The sequence below is a fragment of the Oryzias melastigma genome, linkage group LG14 (assembly GCF_002922805.2).
Source record: "Oryzias melastigma strain HK-1 linkage group LG14, ASM292280v2, whole genome shotgun sequence".
Taxonomy (NCBI): Eukaryota; Metazoa; Chordata; class Actinopteri; order Beloniformes; family Adrianichthyidae; genus Oryzias; species Oryzias melastigma.
In genome coordinates this window covers 3,041,711-3,053,606 of record NC_050525.1, presented here as the reverse complement: position 1 = coordinate 3,053,606, position 11,896 = coordinate 3,041,711, and the positions used below count along the sequence as shown (strand labels likewise).

The following is an 11,896-nucleotide window of genomic DNA, read 5'->3' as shown; positions in this document are numbered from 1 at the left end:
TCAATTAACTTATTTTTAAAATAAAATATGTTCTGTGCCAAAAGGGATCATCTCAGTGCAGCTCTAGACACAGCTATTAACCATGAATATAAAAAGATAACACACTAAAATCCATGTAATTATTTAATCGCGATTAACGCGATAAAGTGACAGCCCTAATTATAATACACTTAAAAGCTCAAAAAGTTGATGCTGCAGGTTATAGTCCTTTTTAATGATTCCTCCTCCCTTCTGTTGTTCCTAGTGTATGAAGCATTTTCTTACAACGCAGAAATGCTCAAAGCAGGCAGTACTAAAGCGGGGCTGCCCAAGCCAGGAACCCAGGAGCGGGTAAGACGCACCTCCCTGGCTTCTCCATCCTCCACTTCTGCAGCCATGAAGACCTCCAGATTCTCCAGCATGTCCGCCTCTGATCAACGCAACAGCAAGGTGAGCTGTAAGCACTCCTTAGTCATCACTCGATACCTTCCAAATGAAGTGCGATTAAGTTATTTCTCAACATCACTTCCTAGACATTAGACCAAAATGTTTTTCCTGAACAGTTGAAAAGAGCCAGCAGTGACGATGCCTTAGCAAAGCCTGCTCAGGGAGCTGCTGCCTCAGGATCTAGAATGAAGAAGACTGTGACCACAGGAGCCATCTCCGACCTAGCAGAGGCCCGCCCCCGCAGCATCTCAAGTAGGAGAACTTGATCTTTGACGAGCATCTTCTGTTTCTTTTGTTGGACTGTCTAACTGTGGACTTGAATTATATACAAATACCCAGTAGGTGGCTCCAGGGCTTTGTAGAAGTTTCCACTCTCAAGACACGCTCATATCTGGAAACTTGAAGGAAAAACCTGTGGTTGACCACAGTCTCCTAGCCCGCCTAGCTTGCTTGGCTAAAAACACGGCTAACAATTTCCCCTGCATGACTGTCAACTTCGGTCTTTTGAACATTCGCTCCCTCACAACCAAGTGGGATCTTGTCCAAGATCTTCTCATCAATTGTGAGTTGGATTTCATATGCTTGACTGAAACATGGCAAACTCTGCAGGATTTTACTCCCCTTAATGACGCTACCGAGCCGGGGTTTATTTACATCGCCAAACCACGTGACTCGGGCCGCGGTGACGGTTTCGCAGTGATTTATCACGAGAACTGGAGATATCACCAGTGACTGCTCCAGTGTTTGAATCCTTTCAATCCTCAGTCTGTCAGTTTTCTGCATCAAACCCAACTATCATTGCCACCATTTATCGCCCATCTAAGCCCAATAAACAGTTTATTCTCCTGCTTTTTGACACATCTCTCATTACTTACAAAAAACATAATAATCCTGGGTGACTTTAATATTCATTTGGACAAAAGTAAGAACTCTACTACCAAAGACTTTGTATCCTGTCTGGACAGTTTTGGTTTCCATCAGCATGTCACCGTTCCCACCCATACCAAAGGACATATTTTGGACCTTGTTTGCTGCTCAGGTGTCCTACCAGATGACTGCAAAGCAGATCTCTTTCAACTGTCGGACCACTCTCTAGTAACATTTAGTGTCAATCTTTCATCCCCTGGATCAAACCCCCCACGCAGCATCACCTACCGAAAAATCAACAGTATCAACCTGGATCAACTTTCCTCTGACATCACTAACCTCCCCTGTGCAGATGGTCTTCATAACCCGGATGAACTTGTTTCATATTATAACAACCACCTCCACAACATCCTGGATATTCATGCTCCACTCAGAACCAGAACTGTCTCCTTTTCCGTCACTGCTCCCTGGTTCACCCCCACCCTCAGACAACTAAAAGCTAAAGGACGTAGACTCAAAAGACTCTTCAGGAAAACTGGTCTCTCTGTCCACAAGGACATGTATCTCTGCCATCTTTCCCAATACAAAGACTCAATTTCTAAAGACAAATCTGACTACTTCTCTGCTCTAACTAACTCTCGTGAAGGAAATTCTAGGGCCTTCTTTTCCCTTTTTTCTAAAATGTCACAACCCATGAACTCACTACCACCCCACCTGTACACCTCTGACTTCTGTGATACTCTAGCTTCCTTTTTCACTTCAAAAATAGAAAACATCCATAAGGAACTTCAAGCAAATCCATGCTCCAATCTCATTTCCCCAGGACCACTCCAACTCATGCTCAACATTTACTTTGCCATCAGTCAACCAAATTGCTGAGCTACTTCAAAATTCTAAATCCTCAACCAGTCAACTTGACCCACTTCCTACAGTTTTGGTCAAGGCCACTCTCCCCTCCCTGTCTTCTCTCATTACCAACATTATTCACTCATCCCTCACAACTAGAATTGTTCCCCCTGCTCTCAAAAAAGCTGCTGTTACACCAATACTCAAGAAACCTGGATCAGATCCCTCCAACCTCAATAATTTCCGCCCCATTTCTAATATTCCATTCATCTCCAAAATTCTTGAAAAAACTGTTGCTGCTCAACTTCATATGCATCTTTCTTGCAATAATTTATATGAACAATTCCAGTCTGGCTTCCGCCCCCTTCATAGCACAGAAACGGCCCTCCTTAAAATCTCCAACGACCTTCTCCTTGCTGCTGATACTGGCCTACTCTCCATCCTCCTTCTGCTCGACCTGTCCTCAGCCTTTGACACCATTTCTCACGCCATCCTCCTAGATAGACTAGCTGCCATAGGCATCACAAACATACCCCTCAACTGGTTCCACTCATACCTCTCAGGTCGCACCCAGTTTATTCAGCTGAAAACATTCACTTCCCACACAGCTCCTGTCACTGCATGTGTGCCCCAGGACAGAGCCCTGGGACCCCTGCTATTTATCATCTATCTTCTACCCCTCGGTCAAATCCTCCTTAAACACAAGATTCAAGTTCATTGTTATGCTGACGACACCCAGCTCTACATCTCCACCAAACCAGATTGTACCAAATAGTAAATTATTGTGCAGTACAATCAACCATCAGAAGTTTACATTCATAAAGACATGTCGAACACAGGATTACTAAATATTAAGAGATTCCCTAAAAGGGAGTGGGAGGAAGTGAATTTATATAATCCCACCCAAGCTCAACTATACCATTTCCTTTACGTGTATTATCATTACCCAGTTCATAACTTAAGATCAGATATTTATATCTTTCCAAAATAGATTCAGGTTATTATGAATCCTCAAGTAACAATAAATCACATGACTATGTAAGTAGATGTAACACTATTTCAGACTTTGTCATTGCAGATGCAGATCTATTATCAAAATTCCGACAAAATATGCAGATTATTTTTAATTAGAAAAAAAAAAAATAAAAATCAAGTATCAAACATTAACAAAAATGTATATGTATGCAGATTATTTTCCATTGGAGGAGACATTAATGTGATTTTGAAATCAATGATCTCGTTATTGCCTTGCTCTTTCACTTCTGATCTCTTCCACAATGTCAGTGAGAGGAGCTAGTTTAGCTTCAAGTGCCAGCAGTGGAGCTAACTTAGCTTGGAGGTCTTCAAATGCCTTTTTCAGCTCGGCAACTTCAGATGAGTCTTGATTATTCTTCGGGGCCATGGTTAGCTCTCTAATTTCTCTATAACTCTCATAATGACTAATTTTTCTGTAGAAATTCTGTGATATTTCAAGATTATAATTGCCTAAAGCTGTCGAAGGACTGGAGAGAACTTGGAACACACGTCTGCTAGTGACCTGGAAACAGAAAAACAAACAAAAACAGAACTATGTGCTGTGGCACACTGGTTGAAAAACACTGTCCTAGAAGAAAGACTTGGTGATTAAACAATGATGTTATATATCGCAATTAGTGATGCACAATATTGATTTTTTACAACCAATATTTTCTGGACTCTAACAGCCAATACCAATTATCAACCAGCATTTTTTTAAATACTTAAGAAAAAAAATGACAAGTACAAAATAAGAGTGTATGGCTCTTATGTATTCCAACAAATTTGTAGAGATTGTTTTACCTGCACATGAATTTAACAGGTAGTACAAACACTATTAGCTTTTTCAGTCTGCTAAACATCTGTAAATAGTGCATTTCAGTGGTCAGAACAAATGTTAACACTTAAATAGCAATGTAACGATGACTTTTTTAAAAAAAAAACAAGAATGCCCAATATAATTACGTGAAAAAGAAATACTTAAATCTCAAAGTGCAAAAATTAATGTTTTGTTTTAAACTGATGTGCAAAATCATTGTTTGCTGTATAGAAGTGAACATTTCATAAGCATAGACATATGTTTGGATTGTAACAGATTAGATTCAAGTGCACCTCTCTGCTAGAATCTGGTGTCTTTAGCACGGTGTTTGGATATATTAATGCTGTTTCCGCCCTTTCTGTCTGCATCTACTTTGGATAAAAACAGACTCACTTCCGACTTTTCTGCTAGCACCAGCTCTGCCATGCATGTGTGTTTGTGGTCTGGGTGTCAGCGCCAGAATGTGTGTGTGTGTGTGTGTGTGTGTGGGGGTGTGGGGGGGGTTGAGATGTGTGTGAGTGTGCGCTGTGAGAGCAGCCCCTCCCTTACAAAGTGCAGCTCTTACAGCAGTGAGGGAGAGATGGAGAAATGCTCCGTCTTTGTTGTGCTTGTTGTGTCCGTGCTGTTGTCGGACCGCTATGCTAGCAAGTTAAGCAGTACTGATAAGGCTGAAACTTTTGGGGGGAGCAGACAAGTTGTAACACAAGTAAATCCTAAGTAGTGGGTGAGGAAGCGTCGGCACTTTAAGCATTTTATTATCGGTTCATTTTATCTGCAAATTTTTCTCCTATCAGAATTATCGACGTGATGTCATAATGTCCAATATCGGCTGATAATTATCGGTAACCAATATTATCGTGCAACCCTAATCTTATTAGACTTTTGTTTAAAAGGTTAGATATCAACACTCTCCAGTTGCAAGCATTTTATCCTCTCTGGCGATTAAGGGTTAGAGGGTTAGTCGCCACGCGGCGAATAAATGTTTGTGTTTAATTAGGTTCCTTAGCTCTCCTTGTCAGTGAATTTCTTCTGTCATTCTCCATCGTCTGCATGCGAGTTAAACAAGCATTCACGAGACACCCCCATTCCTGCAGTCACTTCATCTCAGTGTGTCGTTTTTAGCAGCAGAACATACAGTGATTTTTGACAGCATCCAGAGTCAGAACTGGAGGATAGACCCGCTGGACCCACAGCAGCAACCAAAAGTGTCATAAAAAGTGTAGATTTGGAGACGATGCTGTTGCATAACATGATGTTAATGTTACTATGCTAACCAGCTGTTCTGTGTGTCAGTTATATTTCATCATGTACAAGTTAAAGTTGGACAATATTGTCACAGGCCGGACTTTAGGACATGGACGATAAATAATTCAAAATGTATTAATAGAAAATGTATTTTAAAAAAAAGCTATATTTTCCAAATAGTAACGGAATGTGAATTAGCAGTGTGCAGTGCCGAATCCTCCTTTCCTCCTTCTCTCTTGAGAGTGCTGCAGCTTTAAAAAGTAACCAAACCATCAGAACGGCCAGTCAAACATCCTCTGATACATACATGACTGCACATCCCTGGTTAAATACACTGAGCACTACTGATGTGCGAGTCACTTCACTGACTCGTGAGTCATGATTCGTCTCCTCCACTGACTCATTGACTGACTTGTTTAATTCCACCACTAACAGCTTGTAGAAAAATGTCCTGTGTATTATTGTAAGATGACTATTTTTCCTGTCAGCTATAAGAGGTAACTAAGCTTACAACACAACAGAAGAGTCTGTAGCTCTGAGCAGCACGCTTTGCTAAAAACACGCTGCAGTTCCTCACCGCTCCCTTCCTGAAGAGCTGTGAGCCAGCTCTCTGAGTCCGGGCTTGAGTCAGGATTCATAACTCTGAATGATTCATACCATCACGAGTTTTAATGCTATAAAAATATTGAAAATGTATAACCTACTCAAACCTTAATATCTGATCCAACTGAGTCACCAATGGGTAAAATCTACTTCTCCCATGGACATAGTAACAACAAAAAATACAATGATTGTATAAAGTGAATCTCAACCTTATTTTACACTTTATTGGAACCAGTTTATTTCAGATATAAATTGGACAGTTGTTTGATGATCTCTCATAAATATCTCCTAGTAATTAAAGTCAAAGAGATATCATTTAAAATTCTTCATAAAATCTACCCAGCAATGCACTTTATGACAATATGTTAGAAATATATTGATGTTAATTGAAATTTTTGATGTTAGCTGTAATGTTTGTGATCATTCAGAAGCTGCACCTCATCTCTTTTGGCACTGTTTGAACACTCACATGTTGGAAGGAGTTTAGTAGATTTACTGTTGACCATATCTTTAAAGATTTCTCTTTAGGTTTGGAAAATGTACTACTTCATAAAAGCATGGCAAGATCTTTTTTAAAAATATATGTATTCTTCTAGCAAAATTCTACATTCATAAGGTGTAAATTCAATCAGAAAACACAATAATTTCCTCACTTTCTAAAAGATGTAAATTTCTAAATGAAATCAATATCACACTCCTCTAGCAGAAAGGCTCTCAAAACTATTGATTCTTGTGACTATATTTTTGCACAAGTATTCCCCCTGGCTGCTTGTTTTTTTGTTTGCTGTATACTGCAATTGTCATTTGTAATTTTGTATACTATCCAATAAAATTGTATAAAGAAAAGGAATCCCTGAATGAGGGCTTTGCCTCATTTCGAGCTGAATCGCATGAACAAGTAGCCTATGATTCATAACTCAGAGCTCACTGGATCACTGAACAGCGTCTCGCTTCACTTAAAAAAAAGCCCTTGTCAAAACAAACAAAAAAATATTGAAAACAAAATGTTTTTACGTTGTTTTAAGTGAAAAATTCTTCCAATGGAACTAGTAGATTTTGTCTTGGTAAGATTTCATAAAAAAATGTTTTGAAGATTTAAAGAGGACACACCATGATTTTCTTAAGCCTTTCAGAATGAACTATATCCATATTTATGATCATATTTTTCCTTTGAACCACTAAAAGAAACAAATTATTTATGAAATATTAATGATTTTTCGTGATCCTACCCAGAATTAAAACGACTATTCCTGAAGCTCCGCCTGCCGCTGGGTGTTACTGCACTGCAGTCCATTTCATGATGTCATCATGACGGTGGTGGTGGTGTTTGTGGTGGTGGTGGGGGTGGGGTCTTATAGGAGCCCGCATCTAAAGCAAAGACTAGGGATGTCCCGATCAGGTTTTTTTGGGCCCGATCCGATTCCGAGTCATTTGATTTTGTGAATCTGCCGATACAGAGTCCCGATCCGATACTTTTACAAGACATTTAAAACATGGATAAATTGAAGAAACAGATTAGTGTTGTCCCTTATTTATATTTTAATAACCTTCTTTTATCATTAAAAACTTAAATGAAACACTTCTGTGAAGTAGCTTTAATAAACAAGTAAAAATATAGCAAATATAAACTAGGAAAGAAAATACAATTTTCTTGTTATATAAGTGATAATTAGTCATGTGAGAAAGTTTAGTGACTTTAGCTTTAACATCTTTAGAGCTATTGAACATTTTTGACCAAATGTGATTCCTGTCCTCATTTAAAATTCTTAAAAATAAATTATGATTTTGTTTTAGCATAAAATTGATGAGTGTTCATGAATAGCTGATATCATTATTAGTTTTAATTTATTAGTTTTATTTATTTAGTTATTTTTAAGATTATTTGCTTATTTTTTAAGTTCCTAAGACATCACATTTTCGGTTTTATTACCACAATAGTTAATTTTTTTAACTGTTATTTCTCTGTCAGATAAATAAAACAGGCATATCAAAGGACAGCTCGGGTCCTAAGGAGTTAAATCACGGCGCTAGCCATTGCTATCATATATAGAGTAGATGCCGCATTGGCTGCTGGAGCGCAGGAATTGCGGCTGCCATCTTGGACCGGTCGTCCTGTCGCCAAGACAAAACAAAAAAATAAAGAAGACAAACACAAGATGCCTGAGCATTGTGCGGCATATGCCTGCTCAAATCGGCAGACTATTGAAGCCAGGGATCGGGGGATTACCTTTCACAAGTAAGTTTGAACATTTTTATTGGTTTCTATTACTATTAAGCGCAGAATAAATGATAAATTATGCCAACCCATGTGTACTGGATCATAGCTAAATGTATGATGTTTGCAACAAAAAAAAAAATTTGAAAATCGGTTGAGTATTCAGCGAGTTATGATCGATTAAGCGCGAGGACTCTTCGTTGCGCCTGTCAAACAGATTACAACAAGTGGAGAGGCCGACTGGTCCAAGATGGCGGCCCCGCGGCTCGTCAGCGCCAATAGGAAGTAACGGTCGATGCGGCATCTACTCTCTATTATATCTATGGCGCTAGCATGTAGCAGTTAGCAGCTGCTGTTTAGCCATCTGTCTGCAGCAAGAAGAGCTTCACATTAAAAAGAAAAAAAATACTGTCTTTTTCTGTTGGAATACCTTTATAGGTTGTTGTTTGAGTTATGACAAACCAATAGAGACACTTGCTGTCAGTTTAAAGCGTTTTTAAAAGAGTTATTGGTCCCAGAAGTTAGCTTTCTAGCTAGCTTTGTTTACAAGTTAACCTTCTGCTGGAGCTGCTGCCGTTTTCTGCTGCGTTTTCTGGTGATGACATTTTGTGATCTTTTCATGACATGCAGACTTCTAGTGGATGATTTATCCGGAATGATAAGATGAAATATAAAGCTCTGATCATGATGAGAATAAATGAAATATCCGATCTTGATCGGACAAAGGAGTCCGATTCCGATCGAGTCCCAAATCACGTGATCGGCCCCGATTTCCGATCACGTGATCGGATCGGGACATCCCTAGCAAAACCATCATTTTGAGCTGGAATTTATTGAAGACAGGACGCAACTGGAAAATATTCGGTATTCTGCAGCTAAAATGAAAGTTTTTTTCTGATTACCCCTAACTCAGTGGAGAAATTGAGTGTTGTGTTAGTCTGGGGGCAGAGCTGTCAGAGCAGACTCTTCCTGTAAGGGGCGGTCTCACTCTGTGACATCAGATTGTGGGAACCCGCTTGTTTTTGTGGATATGGGAGGGGCTGCTGTTGAGAGTGCATGTGGCAGTTTCACCCATCTGAAACTCCACACAGGAACTCACACATGCACAACATACAATCAGGGACCAAGCTAATGCCAGTTGGGTGGGTGCACACACTCTACTGCAAAACATCTAAGCAAGATCCCTGATAACACTACAAACACACATGCACACAGGTTTCAATTCCTTTATTATTTTGGGTGCTTTGTTTGGATGTATTATGTTAAATGTTTTTTTCTGTTGCTGACTTATGTTTGCTTACCTTTCAGTTGTATTTCCTGGTCAAAGGACCCGAGCTCTGCTTTTGGTGGGCTTTTGTAGTGCCTGACCAAAAGTCAGTCATTAAGCCCAAAGTGGAACAACCTGGTCCAGGGGATGGGCCATGTACTATAAATTGCCATGTTCACTGTGTTTGAGAGGGGTGTCTAATGTTGGCTTCAATGAGGCTGTTGCCTGCTGTTTAATAAATATAAAAGTATTTTTTATAGACACAAGTGTATGTCTGTTGCTTTTGCCTTGGACCTGCCGGTCGCACTCTGGACCAGAGTGTGACAGTGCAGGTTTTTAGAGGATTACTCATAAATGCAGGAATGGATCAAAATACCCCTTTGGGGTTCTTCATAGTGAGGAATGAACAGAATAATACACTAAAAACCTCAAAAAGTTGTTTTTTTTTTTTTTATGGTAGGGCCCCTTTAAGACAAAACTAAATCTTGAACTTGGCTATAAATACTTATTTTAAGGTATACTGCACTGGTAATTGGAACTATCATGCAACCTGCCATTGAAGTGTCTTATTGGCCAAACACACCTGATCCGGGTAATCAGCAGCAGATAAGTCAGGGTTTCAGGAAAACCAGCTGGAGGCCGGCCCTCCAGGACTGACTTTGGACACCCCTGCCTTAGAGGTTGATTGACGACTCTAAATTGCAACAGACTGGTGATCTGTTCAGGGTTTACCCCGCCTTTGCCCAACAGTTGCTAAGATAGGCTCCAGCAACCCTGTAATCCTGAAAGGGATTCAGGTGGTTCTGAAGATGGATGGATGGTATAAAAAAGGATATTAAGTGGCAAATATAACATTTCCTTTCCATCTCTGAAGGTATCCACTAAAGCAGTGCTTCTGTTTTAAAGGGGTTACCAAACCCTCAATCCACTTTTTTTGGCTGTTTTCAACTCTAAATGGGGCTTCAAAAGTACTGTCTGTTGGTTGTTGCCAAATTTTTGACAAATTAAAATGAACTTCTTTAATTCATGAAAATATAGTCTAAAACCACGTGTGGTGCCATCTATAGGTTGAAACGAGGTATTGCAATTGAATTTTGTGATTGGTCAACTGGCTTGAGTCTCAGAAGTGTGAAATCGCAATGCTCTGAGCTCTAGCATAAAGGCCACGCCCATCTTTGATTCTGTTATGGTCAGTTGTTAGCTTTAGCACGGACCATAGCCAGGTGTATTGCTTTCAGCTGTCAAAAATCTTCTGGCTTACACAACTTTCTAGTGGACTTGGAAGTTAGGAAACAGAGGTTGAGTGCAGTTGGTATTATATCCAGCAAACTCTGTCCTGGTGATGAATTTAATGAACGTTTCACTCTGGATTGTGTGTTTTTTTTTTTTTTTAACATGTTAACTTTTATGCTAGCTGCATTTACCACTCTCAGACTCTCAGACCGCTGCCAGTTATTGCAAAAGCAGCTTCTTGATTATTTCTATATTTTAATGGATTGGCCCTTGACTATTCACTGCTATAGACAGAAACGTGTGCGCACGGACGCCATTTGATGCACTGAGTCGCGTCAACAGAACACAGCTGTTTCAATGAAAGACATGCAGACATCAACCACAAGGCTAGCTCCCTCATTTTTCAACCGATTTTCACAAAACATGGCTCAAATTAAAGCTTAGAAACTGGACACCCCCAGGTGTCCAGGTCTCGGTGGTGCGGGTTCTGGTCCTTGCTCTCGAGAACTAGTCCTCTCCAAAAACTCCACCAGTGGGTGTGCCTGGTCGGGCCCTGTTTACATCACTCCTCCGGGGCCTCCGTTTCTCCTGGGAGCCCCTCTGCTCGGCGGGGGCCACTGCCTTGCTCCCCCCCTGGACCTTTCGCAGTGGGGGCGGGCGGTTTTCTGGAGCATGTGGGTGGGTTTCCCTTGGGGGGCCCTGACCCGTACCTGGGGTGGGGCGGGGGGATGCTCGGCGCTGCTGGGTGGTGGTGGGCTGCTCTTCTGGGGTTGGGGGGGCTTTCCAGGGGTGGGGCCTCGCGTTGGCCCTCCTGCCGCGGTGGGGGGGCTGCTCCTCTGGCTGGGCTGGGGCCTGTACTCTCTGTGTTCCTGTGCCTTCCTGCTCTCGTGTGTGGAGGGCCTCTGCCCTGGTGGGCAGGGCCTCTCCCCGCGTGCCCTGGTCTTTATGTTTGGTGGGATTGCCCGGCGGGTGGGTTCTCTCTGCGGTCCTGGGGCGGGTGTTGGGGGTGCTGGTTGCTACTGCCCTGGTGGTGGATCTTGATGTGGGGATGGCTGGGTGCTCTCCCCCAGAGTACATTCCATCATTATACACATTAGGAAACCATAAACACTCACCTGAGCACAGGTGTCAGCTCACCTTTGCACTAATAGTTTGCGTGACCGAATGAAAGGCTTTATTTGTGTCGATTTGTATGATGAAGTGTGTTTGAGCTGCAGTTATATTGTGTACATTCTGACTAAATATTGAGACAATCTCAACCAACAGGTGTGTGTAACTACAGAGTGTGTGTGCAGACAGGCCCCACCCATTCTAGTTTACTATTTAGACCTGGATGTTTTAGGATGTTGTTTCCCTCTGT

At 41.2% G+C, this 11,896-nt stretch overlaps 1 protein-coding gene across 12 annotated transcripts in view; it reads left to right on the top strand.

Annotated features, from left to right (window-relative positions):
• specc1 (sperm antigen with calponin homology and coiled-coil domains 1) overlaps positions 1–11,896 on the top strand; it is a 192,076-nt gene that overhangs the window by 30,158 nt on the left and 150,022 nt on the right. For 10 of the 12 annotated variants that reach the window (XR_004949076.1, XR_004949075.1, XR_004949077.1 and 7 more), the window contains exons 1-2: positions 41–429; positions 543–678. The exons of 1 other annotated variant lie outside the window; for it this stretch is intronic. Coding sequence is in view for 8 of the 11 variants with exons in the window: in XM_036215271.1 (XP_036071164.1) it covers positions 190–429; positions 543–678 (376 nt within the window). In the remaining 3 variants the exon portion in view is untranslated. Of the gene's footprint in view, positions 1–40; positions 430–542; positions 679–11,896 lie in introns of those variants that run through there. One more of the 12 variants, XM_036215272.1, reaches the window with a different exon arrangement.